We start from the raw sequence: 25,298 nt of genomic DNA on the forward strand, positions 1-25,298 counted from the left end.
GAGAAACAGAAAACTTAACTAGAACAAAACACACACACATATACGTGCACACACCCACACACACACACACACACACACACACACACACACACACACAGGTTGTTGCTTTTAACTGAGCTACCAGCTATCGAACGTGCCAGATAAAAAGAAAAAAAAGAAAATAACATGCAGTCAAGGGAAATATGTGTACATACCTATGAATTGTTAAAACAGAAAAATATTCCCAGTAATATATATTAAAAAAAGAAACACGCACACACAAATAAAAGGCTAAACACTTGCATAGGAAGCGTAACTAAGTGTTAACATTAGACTACATGTTGGTGACCTACACGTTGGGAGTAAGTTACACAATATTTTAGTCATATTTTAGAATGAGGCAACTTTCTGGCAGGGGTAGGCCAACTTGATGTTAACATTAGGCAACATGCTGGTTAGTTAGATGTTAGTGCTAGGCTACATGCTGGCATGGTCAGGCTAGCTTGATGATAGCGCTAGGCAATGCCATGCCAGCTCCTCCTGCCTGGCTGACTGCCGGGGTTGGCATGGGTCCGGGTGGCTGTACTGTTGATAGAGTGGTGGGGAGGGCTGGTACTTGGCACACCGGTCCCTGGCAGCCACAGCCTTTATCTTCATGGCTGCGATGCCTGAACCTGCCTGCTAAACAGACTTTGCATTGGCTAGCTGTCTTATCGGGGAGCGCCACAGCCGCGGTCATTGTTTGAAGACGGTGAGCAGATGTCTATGTAGCGGTGGAGCGCGGCGGCGTTATGCAGACCATATTATCATGTCTGGTAAATTGAGTTGAATAAAAAAAGCACGACAAGGTAATTTCATGTTACCAGATTGTCACTTTGATCAACATCCATTAATGACTGACAGAGTGCCAGTTGGATAATAGAAAACGTGTTACTGGTCGCGGTTTGTTCCTCAGAAAACAAAGAGACTAATCGGGAAAGCATGTTTAATTATTGCAGGTATTTTAATTAAACACATCTCTGGACAGGGGGTGCCAAGGCTCAGGATGCTGCTGAATAAAATAAAGAAGTAAATAAAGACAATGCGGTGTGTCCTTGAGTTCAGAATGAGTGGTCCCTGTAACAGAGCTAAATACTGCTAGACTCGTCAAGACACTCTGCACAATAGGCTTGGGCCGTATCTAGTTTTAACACCTTCCATTTGTTTTACTGGTGTATACGGGCTATGGTGGAATTTGTGAAACGAAAACAATAATAGAGAACTGAAAGTAAGAGCTGAGCTGAGGATAGAAGTCATTAGCATGTTTGACATTGTCTTGCCTACAATTCTGTGTGTCTAATATTCAATTAGCCTACTAAAACAGGTCTTGCTGGCATTAAGTAATTATGAAAGAATAATAACTAGATAGGAAATAAGAGTCCTTCTTCCATAGATCCGGTCCAAATCATAATGTGTAGCTCTACTCGAGTAATCATTTTAATTAAAAGTTTCAACCAATGTAAACCTATGGAAAGTTAGCTTAACCTGTATTTGTTACATTCTATGTGACGTCAGTTCATCCTGTATTTTACACAGTCCATCTGCGTTACTCCCACACTTGAGATCCACTGGCAACAAAGTGTTTTACCTGGTTATACTGTTGTGGAACTATTGGAACCATCTACCTCAAAAGAGTGATTTTAATGTATTTACATTTACATTTCTTACAATTCTGGGAACATTTACAAACGTAAGACGTTTCCAGGTTAAACCGATTCTATTGTTTAGGGCAGGGTACTTGGTAATTCACCTATAAGAAATGGCTCTACAGAGAGAAGTAATGCTACCTGACGGTTTCGCTTGGTAGACCTGTCACTTCGGCAGATATACTGCCCAGATATACCGCCTTTACTTCTAGATGGCTGTAATTCAGAGCGTGAATATCTGTTGAATATCTAACATCATTCGAACTTGAAAAAAGATATACTTTCAAGCTACATAAACTGCTATTGAGATTATCTGAATAAACCACCAGAGCATCGCTATGCTGCTATAAATGTCACTTTCAGGATGTTCCCGGCGGGCGGTCATTAATGTAAAACTTGTTGAACGTGTGGGAACTCTGCTTAAAGGTACCAAAATCGTATCATTGGCAAACTTAAATGTTTCAGTCTCAATCACAATGCAACAGCGAAGATTTAATTTTTGACTAGTGATGTATATATCCTGCTTCAAAACTTGGACAAAATATATATCAACATAATAAAAAATGCATTCATAAGATGAATTGAATAGTTAAGTCCATATTTTTGCGGAATTGAATAACGCCTTCGGTATTTTATAATACCCTTGTATAATGTAATACTGTGATTCCCCAAGCCTACTGCACAATTATCTCCCTGCAAGCCACCAATCAAACGAAACACTCCAACAACCATTGGCCACTCAAACGTATCCATCTAGAGCTGTTTTCACTTCTATAGCTAGCAGCCCTTGAGGCAACCCAATCACATACACATATGTAGCATGCATATGAGAACAACAGTAATCTTTGAGATCGCCACTTTAAATCCCCTGTGTACAAGTGGGTAATGTATATTGATTTTTCTAAGGTGCCAAACCTTAGATCAGTATCTGTATGGCTGTATACAAAATACGTCACAGTAACTAATTCATGTTAATAGCTATGGATGTAGCATTCAGTGATGGCACAGAAGGCCACTTGAGCAGAGCCATTGGGATTCTTTTAACATAAATACACAGGTCGATGAAAAACATCAATTTATAACAACCCTTTCTGTTGTACTTAACTGCATGTTTGCTGCATGTTTATCAGGAACAGTAGTGGACTGATACTACTAGTAATACTAGTACTGCTACGCCTAATATTTGAGTATGACATATGGTGAGGAAACACCAAGACTAGTGTTTGCTTACTAACGCAAAGACACAGCTCCATTCCCGTTAATCCCCATTGTTTGACTGGAACAGCCACACCAACCAGATCACACCTAACCCTAACTTTAGAGGAGAACTTGGCTGAAAAAGATATCTTGGTGGGGGTACATTAGTAAAATTGGTTTGAGAACAGCGGGTTTGGGTATCTGACCGCCAATGTCATCATTCCATCTGTAGGCATCCTTCTCCCTAATGACATGGACCTGAGTTCACTGTTTTACACCTACCTGCTCCTTAATGACAAAGAGCTGAATTCACTGTTTAACCCCTACAAACTCCTTAATGACATGGACCTGATTCCTGTCAGTCACTTTGGATAAATATTATAATAGTCTAATGAATGACTCAATAGTAAGGGTGGAGGGGGCGGGATGAGGGGGTCAGGGTGGAGGGGGAGGAGGGGGTCAGGGTGGAAGGGGAGGAGGGGGTCAGGGTGGAGGGTGAGGAGGGGGTCAGGTTGGAGGGGGAGGAGGGGGTCAGGGAGGAGGAGGTCAGGGTGGAGGTGGGACAAGGTAGAGGAGGTGTACCTGAGTTGATGTTGACATCCATCAGAGTCTTCTTCTTCTGTTGTCTCTCGAGCTTTTCTTTCTCAGCTTTCTCCTGGGCTAGCCGGACCCGACGCTGCTTCTCCTCCAATTCCCTGCTCCTCTGGTTCTCCTTCAGCGCTTGCTGTAGGGAGAGCAGCGAGGGAGAGACTTAGGTAAAAGTTAGGCGAGTTTCACGACAGGAAGTGAGTCAGAGCTTATGTATGAAACCAAGTTAAAACACTGTATGAGCTGGGAACAGGAGATTAACCAATAATATATTTCATTTGGTTGATGCTTTTATTCAAAGTGTGTGAAATAGGATGAGTACATCGATTCTGAGCATGGGGGTAGGAACCCCTATGTGGGAGTTTGCTTTCATGATGGCTTGTTTAAGCAGCCCCAAATGGCGGAGTCTGAATGGACTCTGGGCCTGGATGAGGCTCCACACTATTTGTACATTGATCAATGTGCACATGTTAAACCAGCAATCTCTCCATGGACTTGGGAGATCTCCTGGATGGCAGCGGAGAGCACCATTACCATGTTCATTATCAAACCTTTGCACCAAACCATATTTTTAACGCTACCAAAATAAGTCACCTAGGTGGAATATGGGAGCTGCCTAGATAGTATGGACCTTTGCTTCAACCTAGTCTTAGCTAGGGCTGGGTATCGTGGCCAATTTTCTAAATCGATTCGATTTTGATTCATAAGGTTCTGAATCGATTAATCACGATTCGATCTGCTCTTAAATAATGAAAATGGCTCAACTATGTTACAAAATACAAAATCACTTTATTTTTTCTCTCTATTGCAAGTGAAAGTGAAAGTGCAAGAAAAACAACATTCCACTACTACAAACCAAAAAATAAAAATCGATCTCATGCCTTATGAATCGATATTGCAAAATTTAAATGAAATCGATCCAAAATCGATTAAATAGATTTTTTACATTAGCAGTACGTCTCCATGGGATTCGTTCTGAACGTCTGATACATAGAGAAAGTGATGCTGTGCACCATGATTCTCATATGCTGTCAGCATTGTCACTAACAGACACGTAAACAGAGCTTATTAGAGACACAGGATAATGTATTCAGTCAGCAGGTAAGTCCTTTTTTTCAGTTGATCCATTGTTGATCGTGTACGGCCCATGCTTGATCGTGATTGCATGTCAAGACGTCATCCTGACAAGTGGACTGTTTTGAAACAGTTAATCAACACTGTGTGCCAGACTTTCCGTTTGGAAAGGCTGGCTGAGGCAGAATATGGTACCCCCAAACCCTGGCAGGGTTAGTACCGTAGTCTATCAGTTGAGCTAGACATAAGAATAATGAGTTCTACAGTGTCTTCACTGACAATATTGAATGAAGCCCTCACTGTTGACAGAGATGACAAGTTAGAGCCGGCTACGAAGAGAATGGGGAGGGAAAGAGACAGGGAAGGAGCGACAAGGCAAAGAGGAATAGGAAGAGAGACATCGAGACAGGAGAGAGAGACAGTTGCACCTAACCTCACATTAAAACTATCGGTACATATCTGTAGTAATTTATAATTAACCATGTTATACATCTGTAAATTATGTATATTCTACTGCCTTTGTGCATCCCTGGTACTAAATATCTGTCTTTGATTTCTCTCCCCTCTTTTCTTTTTACTAGGGTATTTTACTAGGGCTACATTTTTATTTATCCTTTGTTTAATTGTTAAATCGCTTTGGCAATGTCCATGTTACTTTCCAATTAATTATAATTGTATTGGAGTGAGAGATAAAGAGACATATGGAGAGACAGCTAGAGGGACAGTCTGGAGATCTCTAGCTGAGGCACAAGAACAGCCAACTCTTTATACCCGCTTAGGTTTTGATGAAGTCAATTTATGCGTCCTAACAGAATTGACCACAGCTACATAAACAGCTCAATGCCTGCCATCAGCAATCAGCCATCAGCTACCATCAGCAACGCTGCAGGGGACCTACGTGAAGTGGTTTAACTTTTCTTTGGTAGATCCAGTAGTACTAGCCTTGGATGAATGATCTAATGGAACCCAAAAGTATTGGATGTAGTTATCTTACCAGGTCCAAATAGTCTTCAGTTAAATTACTTTTGTTTAATTTAAGCAGGTACTCCAGGAAACAACTACAGTGTGGTTTTAGCAACTTGATTACAGGAAAAACATATATAATGCCTAAATGCTAGGAGTTTGTGTCTCAGAGCGATCTACCTTCATCCAATTCAGAGCTTATCAACTCCCTGTTGTTCGGAGTTCTACCTCGCTGTAATCAGCTCCAGACCGAGAGTCTAAATGCAGTCATTCCCTTCTTCTAATCATTCTTTCTTGTGGTTTAAGTAGATTCTGCCTCTGACACTCACAACAAAGACAAGCATTAGCGCAGTGGATGCTCATCAAACACGACTATAGCGGCAACTATAACGACTAAAAGTGTCCCAGAAAACAGATCATACTGCGTGACCTTTGAAGAGTGGAAACAGGATGGATCACTGTGTGTAAAAGCGTGGGAAGGACATAGTTGGATACTTGAGGAGTTGATTGGTGTGTGTGTGTGTGTGTGTGTGTGTGTGTGTGTGTGTGTGTGTGTGTGTGTGTGTGTGTGTGTGTGTGTGTGTGTGTGTGTGTGTGTGTGTGTGTGTGTGTGTGTGTGTGTGTGTGTGTGTGTGTGTGTGTGTAAGAGAGAGAAAGCAAGAGAGAAAGCACATGAGTGAGGGACACAGCAGGAGAGAGAGAGCGAGAGCAAACAAGAGCGTGCCAGAGCACCAAGGCCCAGGTCGGGTAATTCTTGGTTAAAATCGAACATCCACTCGTGACGACTACAATCAAAAAAAACTTTTCGGGACAAAGAAAATTTAAATGAAATCAAAAAGCGGTTACATCGATGAGTTTTGATCTGGTTGAAATAGACTGAACAACGATGTTTGAACAGACATTTGCACTGAAGGCTTTCCTCAGAGTCAGAGGACATGTCCCTGCCTCACTTCCTACTGGTGCTCTCTCATTCACGTCTTTTTAGATTCCTAATTATTTTCTCCTGATGCTTCATCTATACCGCGGCTGACTCACCTACACCCAGACCACTTCACCTGGATGACCTATGCTCCTTCGCCCAATCGATCAGGATGGTGGTGAAAGTCTAGCACAAATAAAGAATTTCATTGGTCAAGCCAGCATACGGGAGCCCACAAAAGCAAAAGCTTGGACACATGTTTTCACTCTGCACCAAAGACCCGCGTCGGTGTGGATACTCCCATAAGAATTCATTTTAAATGTCCTCCCCCTAGCACTGGTTGGGACGTTCACTTTTTGGGTTTTAAAATTGGTTTCAACAAGAGCGAAGCCAGCTCATCTTCAACAAGCAAATAAAAGCTCCACATCGAAAGCCAATTCATTACAAGTATTATGAACAAGTTATCCTGTAAAATAACCCAGCTTAGAGGAGGTTAACAGCGTTGGAAGAGGAAACCAGTGTGTTGTCCAAGACAAATAAATGCTAATGTTGATGAGCACAGCACAGACGATGTGGAGAGATAGGAGGCCCCATTAATGGAGATGTGATATTTTGGTGCTGCGGGCCGTACTGGCCGTAGGTGTTAACGCTAGGCTAAGTGGTGCTGAGAGCTCCATTAGGTCTTGGCAGAGGGACAGGCTGCCTATGATTTAATAGAGTGCTAGTATGATTGCACCATAATCAATAGACCGCTCTTATCCTGTATCTGACTCCTTCCTCCCCTCCCCCTCTTTAGCTCAATCCTTCCATCCTGCATGGTCCATTGCTCCCTCTCTCCTTCTCTCCATCTCAAGCCCTCTCCCGCTCTCCATATATCTCCCTCTTTCGCTCTCCATCCTGCTATCTTTATCATGTTTATCCATATATCTCTCCCTCTGCCAATCGTATCTCCCTCCATCTCCCTCTGGCACACTTTCCACTTTGTCCTCTCCTTCTCTTCATCCATCCCGTGCTCATCGTCTTCCTCTTCAACTTCAACTTTTGGACACGGCTTAGGCCCCAGTCGGATCAACGTACCACCGGCGCAATACGCAATACGCACATATTTGGGATGTCGAAATGGGAGGTGTCGGTCATATCAGAGGTGGACTGACAACCTCTCGTTAGATCTATATTACCGTGTCGGTTCTGGACGGAAACACGGCCGACTCCATCTGAAGCGGCTGAGCGCATCAGGGCAGCAGGGGGAGACGGAGAACATTGATTCTCTTTTATTGACCTTTCCATTCAGAGAAGATAAGCTGCCTTCATATCCTGTCTGTGTGGTCCTGAAACTCGTCCTCGCTGATACTCCTGTCCTGCCAGCGGCACACACGCATGCGCACGCACATTCAGACACACACACACATACACTTTGAGGCTTGCTCTTATTCGCTCAAAATGGACAGCGATGAAGTTGCGAGGCCAGTTACCACAGTTCCAACGTTTCACCCGAGTTGACATTGTACCCATTGTGATAAGTTTTTCAGACATTATGATAAGAGGACATATGTTTCTTGTTTTTCACTCTTTGCTAAAAGTGACAGATATTGACAGTGATGCAAATGTGACCTCACCCTGATGTAACATAGCTGTAACGTAGCTAGCACAGAGCTTGAGTGATGCAAAAGCTCGGTACTAGCTCAAGTTTCTAACTCTTTGTGGAAACTGAGATATTATCAGCTATGCAGACGTGACTTTACACTGACGTAACCTGGCTGTAACGAAGCTGGCCCAGAGTTTTAGCGTCACTCAAGCTTAAGTAGCTAAGGTGCTAGCAAGTGACAATGCACATCGCTAGTCTGCAACCCTGCAGTGATGCTGGAGAGGGGATGGCAAGTGAGTAGGAGGTCGTCCTACTGACAGGAGGAGTGGAGGAGGAGGAGGAGCACAAGCAGACAGAAGGAGCAAGGGAGAAGGGAGGTTGTGCGGAGTTAGGGAGCAGGGTTGAACCACATTCATCTCCTGATGGATGAGTGACAGGTTGGGAGGATTTGAGATGAGAAGAAGCGAGGAGATCATAAGATATGAGGGCTGATTGGATGAGAGGAAGAGCGGTTGCAAAAGAACAATTAACCGAAGAAAAAAGAAAAGGGCAAATATAAAAGATGGCATTTGGGGCCGAAGAGGAGGAGAATGAAAGATTACAGAATAAGGGTGTGGATAGTCTTGGAGAGAGGCTGAGTCACATCTACAATAACCATAATGCTTCATTTTTATTTTATTTTATTTCATAATGAGACCATCTCCTGGAAAGCATTAAGTCTGATTGGAGGGAACAGGCACTGGCAGTTGCTCATGGCAACTACTGATCCACAAATGGCCGTGCTCATAACCGGGCCTCGATCTGTGAAATTAGTGGCAGATTGAATGAGGCGGTGAGGCGAAGGGCAGAGGAGGCCGCACGCGATACGTTCTCAATAAAAAGAGGGCTAAACGACGCTGGTTTCGGTGACAGGTGTGATGGATGCCTGATATGAAATAAGGAATGTTGGATGGCCTCTACCATCACCCGCAGCCAACTGCAGGCCCTACTCTCATTAAACAGTCAACATCAGTTATCAGGGAGACATCCAAGCCTAATTGCATTAGGACACTAAAGCAAACGCTGTCTCCCGTCCCTCGCAAGCACAATGTGCTGATTACATTCATGACACGACGCCTCAGAAAACAACCTCCCTGCTTTACATGGTAATTTGATAAGTTGACGAGTGAAAAGAAAAAGAAAACCAACCCGCAGAGAAGATGGAAGCTGAAATAACCAGCGATGAACAGCCGGTGCAGCCCCCAGCGATGCAGCGGCAACTCAGCTCTGATTCATTCAACATCAGGCAAGTAACCATCCTCTGGTTATACATGCAACCAACCACGTGAGTGCACAGAGTATTAGTGACCAGAAGACTCTGATGAGAGTCAATAGGACAGGAGCTTAATGCAGGATGTGTTTGCTTAATGAAGGGTCACCTCACACCCAGCAGAGTGGGGAGCAGCGGTATAACATTAGGTCAAATATTAGCTTTCAGCTTCAATAAACACAAAGCCGCCTGCCTGGAGGAGACACAGGTGTCGGCCCTGGATCATAGTCCGGGGTTAATTAGAATGAATGACACGCGATACAGACACACTGGGAATAAAACCGGCTCATTTAGAACCCTAACCAAGGACGTCTCCCTCTTGGGCGTTGATTGGCTCAAAGTATTTGAAATGAGTACTAGTATTTGTGGGATCTTTCTAATTAGCAGTTCAGTGGTGCGGTGACATCGCTACTCATGGTCACAAGGTCAGAGTCATTATTTGTTTTTTCTCTGGGAGATTAAAGCGTCCAGAAGCCAGGGCCACAGAGCCCTCTTCTTTATGTTGACCTCCACCCCTCCAATGTCACCAAAGATGGTCCCAATAAGAGATCCCTCTGCTGGACGAGCAGACTGGAGGGACAGGTTGGAAGATTTATATCAGGAGGAGGAGGAGAAGGAGGAGGTTGGGGAAGGAGAGGAGCAAGATGGAAAGAGGAGAGAGGCTGGGAAAGGAAGAAGAGAAGGAAAAAGGAAGGATAGGGAGACAGTAAATAAGGGTAAGAAGGAAAAGATTGAAGCAGAGAAGCACATTGAGTAGGTTTTTAGGAAATTAATGAAAATATGCAAAGTTTGGGACAAGGATTGTTCGGAATAAGTAAATTAAAGACATACACAAATAGCTTAAGGAGCATCCGATAGAAACACAGTAAGAGACCAATTATAGAGAAAGAGCATGTTTACCAGCTCAGTGTGAGAGAGATACCTGAGAGAGCAAGAAGGGAGCAGAGCTCAGAAGCAGACACAAAGATGAGTATAAATGGAAGAAAAATCTATAGTGAGGAAAAATAGATTAAAAAAAAAAGTGCATGAGAGTGAGACGGATATCTAGAGGTGAAACTAGAAAGAGCTTAAGAGAGCGATGGAGATGAAACGAGAGATGATGACAAAGATGTAGAAAAGCTACCCTTTTCTGAAAAGAGTGTGGGGGAGATCTAGGGAGAGCATAATTGAATTCAAGAGAAAGTGGTACAGAGAGAGAGGCATGGATAGCGTTGGCTCTAAAGAGAAGGCGAGAGATCAAGAAAGAGGCTGAAAAAGAGATGGATAGACGGAGAGTGAGAGTGTGAGTGAAAGAGAGTTCCTCAAAGGTACAGTGCTACTGCACTCCTAAAATCATGATAAAGACAGAGAGGGTGAGAAACAACAGCGATAGAGAGCGAGAGGAAACAAGAAAGCGAGAAAGAGAGCTAAAGAAGCAGAAAGAGAGAGAGTGCGAGAGGGAGCACAAGAGACCGAGAGTGCGAGAGAGAGAGAGATAGAGCAAGAAGGAGTGGCAGAAAGAGAGCAAAAGAGAGTATGGGAGGCACAGGGACAGGGACAGAGCATAAAAGAGAGGAAGAGAGAGTGTGTTCCCTAAAGGACGAGTGCTCCCCTCTCCTCAGGTCTCTCCTGGACGTCGGCCATTAGACACGCTCAATCGGAATCCTGTCAGACTCGCGGCCTTGCCCTGGGTCTGCTCATATGGCTCAGTGAACACGCTGCGCACACACACAAATACACAAACACACACACGTGTGTGTGTGTGTGTGTACACAATACACTTGCGCTCACAAACCAAACTACCTCATAAAACTGACTTTCAGGGCACAGTTGGCAAACCCCACTCAGACAAGGTGCGACCAGGAGAGCTTTCCTGTGTTTGGGGGGTGGAGGCCGAAACCCAAACCTTACCAGTAAATAAAACACACATACTATAGAAAAGTCTCAAAAGTTAACCTCATTTTAGAGGTGTACTCATTGAAAAGACGTAAAATAAGTATATTAAACTTTATAACGCTGACATTTCTGCTGTAATTCCGCTGTAATATACACTTATTTGTGATTCAAAACTTTGACGTTTATGCCGAATTTCCTCAATTCTACAATGGCATAATAGATGCATTTACGCCGTAGAGCTCCTCCTCTTGATTCTCGCAGCCAGTAGTCATCTACTTTCTACCCTAATCAATCATAAACAAAGGCATACCCCATCAGGCCATTAATGATCTTTCTATCGTTCGGCCTGTCCATTCCCTTCACTACACTATGTTGAGCTAGGATATATCAGGTATTCAATCCTCGTTAAACTCAGCGCTACACCGTAGACTAACCATTATTTACACTTAGATCACCACGTTTTGCCTCTGTTTAGTTCATAGAAACTAGCAATGATCCATATTCCCTCCGACTACGACTGTGTTCAATATGAATATAATGTTAAGTAGGCCTACAACTAATCTCCTTGATGTTCCCTGTTGCTGTTATACCAACATACAATATTAATTGACCTTATAATATCAATAGCGATGATTGTTAAAATATATATACATATTCACATGAATGCGGTCTAGTTCTACTAGGCTACTAAATGACTTCATTTACATTAAAATAGGCTTCCGCTAGGTGTCATCCAAATACTAAAGAGTAGAAAAACCACCATCACTCCAGAAGTAGTCTAATATGAATGAAACGTGGAATAAATCCATATTATGAGGGCCGACCAACATTACGGTGCTCTTGCGCGTTGAAGACTTGCTTTCGGGGCTTTCTCTCTGGGCTCTTACCAAGACTCAATTGGAGAGGTGGCTCATGGAGATGAAGCTTTTGCAATTGGACTGAATAGCTTATTTCAATTGCAACTGCAAGCATCCTCAGCAGTCGTGAGACAATGGAAATGTCATTTATAGATTAAAATATTATAATATCTATATAATATATAATGTGTCATATTGACGCCATTCATATCAGCTCCATCTCGAAGGAGCAACCTCCACGAGTAATTCTTTCAATGCGTAAGGGGAAAGTTATACATAGTTTGACTCGGGTTCAGATAAGACTACTGCCGGACTGAATGTGGATTTCTTTTTAACGTATTTGGATGCAGCGGCAGCATTCATGTGAACAAAACATTCCTTAACAATCATCGGTACTGATGTGGGTAAATGAATATTGCCCATTGCTAAAACAGCCACACTAAACATCAAAATGAATAGATGTAGGCCTACAATAAAACACATTAAATTCACACTGAACACAGCAATAAAAGGTATAAAGACGGATCGTGTGTAGTGTAGTGAAGTGAATGGACAGCACAAACGATAGGAAGGTCATGAAAGGACTGGTGTTGTCAGACTTCGGTTAGCGTGGATTGGTTGGAGAAGGATCATACTTAATGGCTGTATGAATCAGGAGGAGGAGCTTATTTGACTGTTATGAAAACTGTGTTTTTGAACAACTAAAATGGCTCTTTTTACGGCTGAATAAAAAACAACGGCATTAAATATGGTGTTATGAAAGCTTAAACGCTGTATTATACGTCGATTTTAATGAATCGGATCTGCACTGAGGCGTTGTTTTGACCCATTGGTCTTCCATATACACACAGAAACAGACACACACACACACACACACACGCACGCACGCACAGAAACGCTCGCACACACCAGATAGTCCTGTGAGGATAACAGAGGACAGGAAATCTGTTACGAAATATAAATAAATAAAACAGACATTTGTGTGGCTGTAGTGACTGCGGCAGTCAAGTGGAAAATAACAGACCTTCGCAAAAAAAATGAAAAACAATACAAAAAAATAACACAAAGCCAGACTGCTCCTGCCAGAACATTAAGTGCATTAGATTATAAAGAGGAAATTAAACAAACAAACCGAAACAATTCTAGACCTCAACACTCAACACACATTCACACAAACGCGCACATACACACAAACATAAACCCATCGCTTCGAAACAAGAAGAAACCTGCTCACAAAACCAAGAGCAGATAAAGTGCATTACGTTGATTGAAGTGCTTGACTGTCACTCGCGCTTTGTTGTCATTTTAGCAGCAATAGTATTTGTTTGAGCAGCAGTCATAGTATTTCTAAGTTGCTATTTGTAGCAGTAAGAAACTACTTTTTTGTATGAGCTATAGTCTTGTTTAGTAGTATTTAGTTTGGTGTAAATATCGATAACTGAATATAACTGGTTGATTTTACTAAGACAAAATGAGCTGCTGCCAACCATAGAGATTCCCTCCATCTGTATTGCAAATCTTTTCGCTGGTGTGTTGAAATTATTACTCCCAAAACATGTCCAAACTGAAAGACTTTGAGTGCGTACGCCAAGCCTAAGCCCTGGGCCAGGCCAGTCTAATCGTTAACTCTCCAGAGTCCAGCAACCTGCTGGGATAATCCTGTTCATCATACACCCACACACAAACACACACACACCAGTGGTCCTGCCTCCCAACCTGAATACCCCCTCCTTCCACTGTGATAGTGTGTGGGTTGTGATGGGCCCAGAGATGAATGGGTTGTGTTGGGACCGGAGACAGCATATCTACGTACATACAGTTTTGAATAACAAGGCAGGAGTGCTGCCGTGTATGCAGAGGATAAACTAAAGGATAACAGTGGTATTGACTAGAATATAAAAGGAGAGAGCAGCAATGGGGGCTCCTGCTTCACATTGAGCGTGTCCAGTGAGTGACTGCCGGCCATGGAAGCCTTTGAGACTTTGAGGCCGTCCTTGAGATGAAATAGCAGAAGAATAAATCTCAATTGACTTTGACTTGGCAGTTACCTACTTCAACCATTGATTGTCTGAATCCCACGGTGGGAAGAGTTTGCCAAGTGAGAGCCACGCAGTATCGATTATGTCATTAGTGACACAGATAATGGGATATTTACATCTAGACGACTGCATTAATCCCACATCAGTCCCTCTGACATCACATCCTTCGACGCAGCTGCGGCGTGGAGTTATGGCTCGACCAGTGAGGCCCGGCAAAGGCTGTTTTATGACCTGGTTGTGTCGCGATGATGAAGAAGAGCCCTATGCGGCCAATCAACTTTGTTTTGTTGGTTTATAAGTGCCAGTTGGCCTCGGGCAACACTGATCAAAATCAAATATATTTACTTAGAGATGAATTTGACTGCATGACATTCGGCTATTATCAGAATCAGAATCAGAATCTCTTTATTGTCATTACACAAAGTGCAACGAAATTGGGGTAGAGGCTTTAAAATAAGTGCTTTTAAAACAAAAACTAAAAGAGAAAATGAGTGTATTTTTTGAAAATAAATGTAGAATGTTGAACTCAAAAAAATATATACATTTTAAAATGTCAGCCAATTTAAAAGGTCAGATTGGTATGATAATGCAGTCATTTATAATACTGCATTATTTAGAGAAATAACAGCTCTGGGGTAGAAACTGTTTTTAAGCCTATTTGTATGCAGAAGTACATTTATAAAAAATAACGAATAGATGAGTAGAATTTGGTCCGCTACACTCCACTACATTAGGTTTAGGTCCTTATCAGGTTGAAAATGTTGTGAAACGGCTCAAATAAAGATACAAATGGACGCACACACACACACAACTCACGATGAACATGGTGCGGAAGTTGCTGAGGTCATTGAAGAGCTCCTCCACAGAGGTCTTCTTGGGGTCGATGGAGAAGAACTGCACCATGCTCTGGTACTGGGCGTCCATGTTCCCCTGCAGAACAACCAGCTTGGCGTACTGCTCCCGTGCGTGCTTGGCAAAGCTGTGATACCCGGGCAGGGGAGGGGGGGGTCAAGGGCAATCCAGGAGTATCAAGGACACATACAAGCACCATACTGAACAAAGCACCTTGGAACCCAGCACCTTGCTATAAACCCACGGCTGGGGAAACAGGGGTCTTAGAAACAAACACCTTAGAACCAAGCGCAATAATGTGAACCAACTAACCACAACGTAGCAACAAAATAAACGGTCAAATAATAATAGCTATATATAAAAATAAATTCCCACAAGCTCTACTGAATTTGTATGGGAACTTATTATACGCAAAAACGACAACAATTTTTTTATGAGAAGATAAGAAGGAAAGGATGTTGTTTATCCCAAGTTGGATTTTTTTTAATTCCTTTCGAGAGTGTTGGGTTTCAACCTCCACAGGTTATGAGGTAGAGACTCCTGGCAAGAGGGTTGGTGTGTTTCAATATATTCTCCCTTCTCCCCACTTGTTGGCTCGGTTTGCTGATTATCAATCCTGGACACACTTCTAGTTGAAGTTTGCTAATGAAGTTTTAGTACAGCGATGCCATTGATTTTATTCAGCTTGAAACGGAGTCTGTAGCAGGATCCACTCTGCACACATAATGAAGTATAAAGGTGTAGGGGCCTTTGAAGCGGATCAGAGAGAGCGTGGTACTAAAGAGAAAGTCTTATGAGGCTCAGGGGATCAATACATATCTTGGAAAAAAAAAAGATGTAGCAAATGTATGAACTGAAAAACATTCAATATCTGAGCCAAGCAACCACCAACATTATAACTATATACTATTTCATTTTCTTTTAACTCACAGCAACAGTGAATTAGGATACATGACATTAAGGAGCAGGTTGGGTTTTGGACTCCCCACAGGCAGACTTCAGACATAGGGGATTTAACCCAGTACTTTTCAGCTGGGAGTCAAACACTGCTAACAACTATTGTGGACCTCAACCCCAATGCTTTACCAGCATCAACACGATTTTTTTTCCAGGAAACACATTGCGAAAGAGAGCCGAGCGGCCCCTTGTGCGACTGTTCCACGGTGTGACCCACGGCCCACAGCAGAGGCCAGTAATCACCCAGTGACAGTGGAGGAAAGCCCCAGCGTGACACCTCCCCTTCCATGGGTCAAACACAACAAAGCATTGGCCAGCGGCAGCGCTCCGTGTGTGAGCTGAACGAGTGTGCAATTCACGGGGTTTGTGTAGTAGTAGTGATGTGTGTTCCCCACACGCGGCAAATATATATATATGTGCAGGATATTGCTCGCTTAGTTGTGATTAACCGTGGACATGTTTCACTTGGGATTTAATTGTTTTAATTTTGATTGAATCGTCTTATTTACTCGAGTTGCACTCCAGAGGAAGCCTGGAATTCAAGCGTGTCGTTGCCAGTAGTGAATGCTCCTCGTTCCATTAGTGTGCACGTGTCCAATAAACGTAAAACGTTGCTACTCTTAGTGCCTAGACCTCAGCATAAGAATGATCAAGGACACTGGGTTTGAACCCAGGATCCTTCGCTTGCCAGAAGAGCTAGTCCATTGCCTGAGACATGGCTAGCCCGACAACAGAGCTCAGACAACATAGCGTTTATCTATATATAGTTATTTGATTGGCATAAAATCAGTCCCATGACTTTAAAGAAGGTGAGCTGTGCTTTGTTATTGTTCTGCTGCAATAACACTGCCATTCTAGCAGCAAGCTCCTTCCACGAACACCAGGACTTATGTGTTAAACACACATAAGCCCTAAGGTATACAAACCGTTATTTATTTATAGAATTTAAGTGATTTTCTAATCATGTAGATCTTCCCCAGAGATTACTGCGAAGGGAAAAATAGCAATCTTGTCATTCCAAGTGTTTCTCTTGCTCTCAGGAGATTTGTATTTGTTTGTACTTAAACCGAACCACTGTCATTATACATTCAATACACGTTTTTACTCCATATCTGTTTGAAGAACATGGAGTAGAGGGGAGTCATGGGGTTAAATCCCACCTCTCAGCTACTCACATCAACACACCCTTACAGGCTGCTGGTGTCTCTTCAAAAACATGGACCAAATCTAAATGAGACTTTACAATGTAGAATAAAGGTTAGGGTTAACCCTTAGGGGTACCCCTAGAAAAATAAATGGCATGCATTTATTTATTTTAATTCAACACATTTGCCACTCATCTCCCATAAGTCCTGCTTGTCTATAGAGTTGGAAAACCTATACAGTTGGGTTACGATGAACACACAACCGCAAGAAGTGACAGAAGTCAAAACCAAAGAAATGGAAGCTTTACATTACTCAGTCACTTGTATTCACCTTTAAGTCAATGAACAAGTCCCACACTTAAAGGGCCCCTACTTTACCACAAGGCGTGGGCCATGTAACCCAAAATAACCTTAAAGGGGACCTATTATGGTTCTCGACTTTTATGACCTATAAATGTTGTTATAATGATTGATAGTCATGTTTAACCATACACAGAAAACAATGTAGATTTTCGGGAAACTCTTCCTCTCATCTGGGCGCTTTCAGCATTCTCTGTCAACGCTCGGTTTCGTCCTTCTCCGCCCCCTCGCGCCAACCCAACCCTCCGTTGTGATTGGTTACCTTCCTTGAAGCGCGCGCGCGGGCAGATTTGACCAGGCATATTGGGGCGCAGCAGGAGTGCATCTACGTAGATGATTTCACGGAAATGTGAACAAGTGAATCGCAAACGTTGTCCCGAGTGTCTAGCGCTCTGCACAGCCACCCCAGACTGTCAGCAGGGAATAAGTCGAAATGCATGTACGTCATTATTAGACACTTTAGTATGGTTAAACATGACTATCAATCATTATAACAACGTTTATAGGTCATAAAAGTCGAAAAAGCATAATAGGTCCCCTTTAACCTGGAATGCTTGACAACAAGAACAAGAAATAAGATTGGGGAACGCGATTAAACTGCAGTTTTTAGGGGTCAAGAGCAAACTCAACCCAAACAACTTCCAAGCCAATCAGCCATGATGGCATGTATCAAAGAGAGTGCATTCCAAAGGATGGATAGTTTGACTGCTAGGTTCCTTCCCAACAATGCTGTATGGCTCAGCCGTTGTGACCGGATGAGATATAAAGCACATCTGTTAGGGGAGCCCAGCAGAGGACTTAAGGAGGGGCTTCATAGAGTTGACTGTCAGGCCCATCACAAAGGTGGCCGTCTTAGCCGGACCTGCGCAACCTCCGGGACTCACTGCTCCACCTCACTACCAACCCGGCCCCTAGCCCTCCTGCCCTAGCTCAGCCCGGGGCGGTTTACCATCTTAACTCCGGACAGAGGCAGGTGCCGTGTGTATAATTGAACACAGTTCTTATCATGCTACAGTGAGTGCCTGTAGTGTGCACCGTTAAAGTTTAACAGTACTGACGTGAGCAGAGACAACTTTGCACAGACAGCTGTCCCGCTACAAGCGTGGGCCGCAGCAAAATAAAATAGGTGAAGTAATACGACCGCAGAGTCTTCTAGAGGGAGGTGGTGTGTTAACCGTGGCTCATAACACACACACCGATGTACAGCTGTTCACTGATCCTACTTCCCGCAAACGATTTATTCTGACAAGTGTGTCTTAATGAATACCAGAAAGAGAGTGAGTGTCTTTGCCATCGTGTGTGTGTGTGTGTGTGTGTGTGTGTGTGTGTGTGTGTGTGTGTGTGTGTGTGTGTGTGTGTGTGTGTGTGTGTGTGTGTGTGTGTGTGTGTGTGTGTGTGTGTGTGTGTGTGTGTGTGTGTGTGTGTGTACACGTATAAAGGATATGGACATCTTGGTGAGGAACATGTCCTGGGGGAGGTCTGAGGAGGAAAAAGTCTTCAGATCTTTCTCCAGCTGAAGCAGCTGCCGCTCCATCTGCACCAGGCTCTTCTCCAGGTTCTCTGCTGAGACTACATGCACGCACACACACACACACACACACACACACACACACACACACACACACACACACACACACACACACACACACACACACACACACACACACACACACACACACACACACACACACACACATTGTTAACAGGAACAGTATATATACATTGAGGTACAATGAGGATACTAATGAACAGGCTTCATTCCTCCACCGATGCGTTGTCAGAAATGAGAAGAGCTGGCTCAGCAGGCCGTGGTGTAATTCACCCTGGCTCATTGTTCACGTTACAGAGCACCTTCTCCAGGTAATCTACTCATGCCCCTACTCTTTTCAGGTTGGTCACGGCTGACATCTCAGGCTAGAGGATCAACCTAGCATGATGTTTAAATGAGCCTGATTATAGTGATGATGACAGAGTCATAAGCTGCTTACTGCTTAAGTACGCTCATATGCCAAGCTGCGCGACATCCCGTCACCAGGAACCACACACTGGGTATGTACAGCTGTAGGCTTGCTGCACTAATGCAGCAAACAACACTGTTGGAGTGTGTATGTACACAGACTATAATAATAATAACAGAAGAATAGTCCGATATTTAATTCATACTGTTCTTCCCAAAGAGACGCAGGACGGAGAAAACAGGGCGAGTTCAAAAGGACAATAACACACCATGACTAATTATGTTGTATCCCCCGCCACTACATAGTTTGATTCAGAACGCCATAATCATTTCTTCCCTCGCACTTAACCATAATCTTTTTCCCTCTCCTTTCAAATGAAAGTCATTGAGGATAGCCATTGACAGTCATCCATTCCCCCTGCTCCTGCTTCTTAGCAGAGAGCATAGCCGTGTAGCAGGCAGCATAGTGCCTCATAGCAGATAGAATAGCCTTATGTAGAAGAGGGTATAGACTCGTAGCTTCATGTAGCAGAGAGCATAGCATCATGTAGCAGAGAGCATAGCATCATGTAGCGGAGCGCATAGTGCCTCGTAGCAGAGAGCATAGCATCATGGAACAGAGCGTATAGCATAATGTAGCAGGGAGTCTAGCATCATGTAGCAGAGAGCATAGCATCACGCAGAAGAGAGAGCTTAGCAACATTAGCAGGGGGCATAGCGTTGAGTAGACGAGAGAGCACAGCATCATTTAGCAGAGAGCATAGTGTCATGAAGCGAATAGCATAGCACCTCGAAGGACAGAGCATAGCATCATGTGGCAGGGAGTAAATCATCATGAGGCAGAGCATAGCATCGTGTGGCAGAGAACATAGCATCATGAAGCAAATCAGCATAGCGCCGCGGAGAAGGGAGCAGAGCACCGTGTACAGGGGGTAGTGTCATGTAGCGACGCCTTGTGGGATTCAATCAGGCCGGTATTCACAGTGCCACTACATCACGTTGATTAGGTCTGCATTGTTCTTCTTGCTGAGTAACGCTCGCACCACTTGGTCAACGCTTAAAACAAGGAGGGAAGGAAGCATGGATTCAAAGCTTTTGGATAAAAACGCTTGATAAATGACTATAGTAAATAGTATAAAGGGCAATAGACCTTACCAAATGGTATATTTATTAACCATCTGGAGTTTTCTTCTCATAGTTAACACTGACAATCCAGAAACCAACCTGCAGCCTTTAGGCAAGGGTAAAAGGTATATTTATTACACGGAACATCAACTCGTGTATAATTTGATAATCTGTACTGCAGCTAATTCAGCGCAATGAAACCCAAGACTGCTCTTCCGAGGGCCTATTGTCGGAACGTGATGAGAATCACGCTCGGAAAAACAAGGCCTGACTGTTATTGATCGTGCTGAACTGCTCATTAACAAGCATTCACTTATGCTTGGAAGCCTCCCTTTGGGTAAGGATTGACTGAAAGGCTGGTTGAATATGAGGGAATCCACGCAGAAGACACATGCCTTACATGACGGTTGCAAAACAAACTAAACTAAAGATTCTGCATTCATTTATTCATTACCCATGAGGCACTGAGTCTTTGTGTGTTTCAACTATTTTAAACACATACAAGAATCTCAAAAGGCCACTCCAACAAATGTCACATTAAGCTGTGCAAATATCCATTATTATTTTCCATTTATGACAAACTAAATAAAACATTGTGAAAGGGAATTGATTGGATTTTCAAGAGAACAAAATAATAAGTAACGCAAGATATTGGGTTTTAATGGAGAAATAGAAGCCTGACTTTTTCATTGGTAAAAGACACACATTTCTATTAATATGACAATGTTCTAAAGAGACTTTCCGTAAACTCAGATAAATGTCCTCAAGGAGCAGGTAGCGGTTATGGCCCCCATTGCAGGTTGAAAATTGCTGAACTTATTTTTTATTTAATTTTTTTAGACGCCGCTGCTGCTTCACTGTGGCTTGTTCCAAGTCACCCAATCACAGCTTATCAACTGTCAAACAAAGATTACATTTTGGAAAATAGTAGGTTGTAGGACTGGCCTTTATACCTTATTTCAAGATTCAGATATTCGTTTCACCGAAAAAAGTCCATCTTTCACTGCCTGTAAACGTAGATGCCGTAGACCACCGCTGCAGAATCTAACTTTTGAATCAACTGAACGAATTGGTTCAATTGGTTGAACAAATGCGTTATTGTTGTTTTGAAATTTTCTTTTGTAAAATATAAGTGGCTTTCGGATCAACTCATCCGTCTGAGTTTGACTTGTCTACGACAGAGCTTCAATGCAGCCTTGAAGTTTCTGAACACACACGTTTCCAAAGTATGAGATTATCAATTATAACAAAGCATAAGACGTTTGAAAATTGAAGTTTTGAATCAATTTCACGACAGGGCTAGTGATATTTATAGGCAAGGACTAGAGAGGGGGGAACGGATTGCCAAGCATGGAGAAACACCTCTCCCTGTTCTATTAGTTTGAACATTGAATAAGTTATTAATATATATCATTATTAAATCCCTTCTAAAACGATAAATGCCCCGATGGCTGCCGAAATTAATAGCTTGAGTATCCTCACACTAGACGGCCGCTGTCAAAGTGCAACTGAAATATTCAAATCATTTTTGAATATCCAAAACTAACTAATGATAATTCATAATCATCCCATATTTAGCCATTCTGAAAATTATTGCCATTACCTCAACTGAAGCATAGGATTCTCAGACAAAATGTAGCCTACTAACCCTGTAAATTAGATTATCAGGGTTAGTAGCCCTAACCCTAGTCCCCAAATATCCATAGTTGTTTAAAAACATTAATATTTTTGTTTTTGTCACAATTTTCACAAAAACAAAACAATTAATATTCTAATGCTGAATTTTTAATACCTACCTAATGAACCCAACCCTCGTCAGTGGTTACATATAAATGAAAGCCTCAACAGTCTGTTTCTCCGAATATCAAAAAAGCTACATTTGTGTATGCACAGGCTGCTTATCACTCATGGATGTACAATAAGAATTCTCCGCTTCGATGTTAAGCAATGCTAAACTGGCTAGACATCATAGAAACAACAACGCAAAACAAAACATGGGGACGCAGCAGGATTTCTTCTGCACTGAAACGCTTCCTTCCAGTGCTTCCCAGCGCCATGCCGGCGCATTTCTGCTGGAAGAAAATGCTATGTTGACAAAGGCCCTTAGGCATTTCAAGAATGCCTAAAGGTAGGCTGTTGACATTGGGGATCAAACCCTGTACATTTCAGTGGGGAGTCAAACACTGCGATATCCTACCATCTATTTCTGGCAAAAAAATTTCCAAGGGAAAGTGTTTGGTAAATGGACAGGAACAGAGACTAAAATGAGAGAATACCCTATGCAACTGTTTTATGCAGGAGGCATAATCTCATTTAGCGAAAAAGAAAGTACATGTATACAAAGTGAATGCGGGCAGCGTCAATACTTCATTTAAACTGATCATTTAGCATAAGAACTACTTCTAGTTCATATTATTAGCAGCAGCTGAAATGGCAACAGCACAAAATCAATCACAAGACTTGATTGGATAATCAATTGCCAACACACACCCCTTTCTCACACACAAACACAATATTCACACACATAATGCAATATCCACACACACTCAGCTAACCCAACCAGACAAAGACATAATGGATATTATTGACATATCTTTAAAGCACACTCTAAAACACAGCCTCGAGTCCTACTTCAGATCCATAATTTCCATTTAAACATTCCCTCTCCCTAGCTCTCCGTTATGGGGTTCTCCATCTATCTATGTGTCGCTCTCCCTTTATCTAGCTAGGTATCTCTCCATCTCCATATCCAGTCTATCCACTCTTTATCAAGAAGTCTCACGCTACCTCTCTCTTTTCGTCAAGAAGCCCATCTCCTGCTCTATCAAGTACTCTCTCTCTTTCTCTATATGAAGTAGTCAATCTCTCTTTCCCCTCCTCTCCTTATGGACCACAAGAAGTTTATCTCTACATCTACCAGTCTCGCTATATCTCTCTCTCACTGCACCTATCCATCCATGTCTATCTCCCCCCAGAAGCAAGGCCTTCTGGGACAGCAGGATACCAATATCCTGTGACTGTCGGAAGGCCCGTTGGGAGGACAGCAGATGGGCAGTGTGCTGATCGGAGTGATTATGGCCCCGTGATGATGGATGGATGGCTGGAAAGAGGGAGAAAGTGGGCGAGCCAGGGAGTTGAAATAGCCACTCTTCCCCTCCAATCCTCCAATCAGATGCCTTCGAAAGAGCTGGGGGCCGGGAGCAACCCTGTGGAGAGGCCTCTAAGATACCCAGTCTAAGGATCTGACTTGGTACAGTGGGAGTGGGGAATGGAAAACAAACTAACTGTGAATGTCCTCAGTATCACGGATATTCACTGGGCGAGAGTGGAGAACAGATTGTTCAGGGAGAGGGAGAGGAGAGATGTTTGCCATGTTGGAGGAACGAAACAAAGGCTGTGTCGAAAGTCGTTCACTTGTTCCCTCATTACCTCAGGCTTTATAGCGACAATACTTAGCTTGAAGAAAACTATTTAGGGACCAAGTAAGGTAGGGAAATTGGACACCTAATTACTTGCAAAAATAATAAACCTGCGTTACATGTATTGTCACAAGATTTATTGGATGAATCTGATGAAAATCAAAACTCCTAAGCATCATTGGCTATAGTGTGGCATAAGTAAATTAAGGGTATAAAGTAGTCAGCTGTACAGGGAATAGGTAAACCATAGTGTGGGCACACTGTGTGCCCACTCCTGCCTTTAGCTCTGTGTTGGAGTGAGTGATCTTTATGAGTGCTGGGGCCCAGTAAGCCCAGCGGTCTAGAAGGACTACAGATATAGCAGGCTCCACTGGAATAATGATAGGATATATGTAGAGGTCACTTCCCCCATTGACATCCCCTTATTACTGCCACCATCCCGCTGTGCCGTCAACATGACAGAGTGGAAAGCGTCCGCACACACACTGACTCACATGCAGCATCGGTGCTGGATCATCTGGGGGAGATGGCGTATAAAAGGGGACATGACAGGGGAAAAAACAAAGCGATTCCCGACCTCAGCCAATGTTAAGCTGTCTAATAGAAAGGTAGCCATCTGAAGAAGATGCGTCCCACAATTAGCCTGCATTCCGAGCTGCATGTTGTCGTGCTTACAACATTGGGTGCGGATGGACAGTTAAAGAATATAATTCCTCAGCATTCTGTGTAGAGCCATAGGCATTTGGTATAACCCCTGCTGAGTTCTTTATTTGCTACACGACAGTAGAAACTGGTGAGGTGAGAAAACTGTTCCCCAAAGTTACCTTAATTTATGAATGGTTTCAGAATAAACTGGAATTTGAGAGGTACAGAGGAGCAGAACGCTATCTTTTGGATCTGATCGATTCTTAATGTATCTCAAATGATAGTGGGGAAGAGAGGTGAAATCTGGTACTTGCAAGTCATGCTTTCAGAAAGAATTTGGAGACCAATAGGCACCAATGTAATTCTCTGGTACCAGATACAAACATGCAAGACCAATGTATGCGCCCCTCTTTTAATTCCTATGTGGTACTTCAGCTGACTTCTGTTTCCACTTCTTGAATAATAACATTAGTGCATCATAATCTAATGAATAGATAGAAAAAAGAATCAACTAATCAACCAGCAGATACATACTTATAATGAGCGACTCGATATATAACTATTTTTACACACTTTGAAATCAAGAGCTTCAACAAGACAAGCCCATTCTTATCCAGGAAAAACTATCACTGTATGCCGATTGCTTTGTACAGGTGTGTTCTTTGTACAGGTTTTGAAAGAAGTGTACTTTGCACCATTCGGTGTGTGGTAGACTGTGCCAAGAGCAGGGACGTCCAGCGGTGACACTGACTTTTGAGGAGTTACATG

The 25,298-nt window shown here is 42.9% G+C and overlaps 1 protein-coding gene across 4 annotated transcripts in view; it reads right to left on the reverse strand.

Annotated features, from left to right (window-relative positions):
- The window catches only part of LOC130403479 (protein diaphanous homolog 3-like), a 227,925-nt gene that overhangs the window by 74,127 nt on the left and 128,500 nt on the right, over positions 1–25,298 (reverse strand). For all 4 annotated transcript variants that reach the window (XM_056607854.1, XM_056607853.1, XM_056607855.1 and 1 more), the window contains 3 exons: positions 18,828–18,953; positions 14,887–15,050; positions 3,444–3,585 (listed from right to left, as the gene is read on the reverse strand). In XM_056607854.1, coding sequence (XP_056463829.1) covers positions 3,444–3,585; positions 14,887–15,050; positions 18,828–18,953 — 432 coding nt within the window. The remainder of the gene's footprint in view (positions 1–3,443; positions 3,586–14,886; positions 15,051–18,827; positions 18,954–25,298) is intronic.

Source organism: Gadus chalcogrammus, chromosome 14, assembly GCF_026213295.1.
Source record: "Gadus chalcogrammus isolate NIFS_2021 chromosome 14, NIFS_Gcha_1.0, whole genome shotgun sequence".
NCBI lineage: Eukaryota > Metazoa > Chordata > Actinopteri > Gadiformes > Gadidae > Gadus > Gadus chalcogrammus.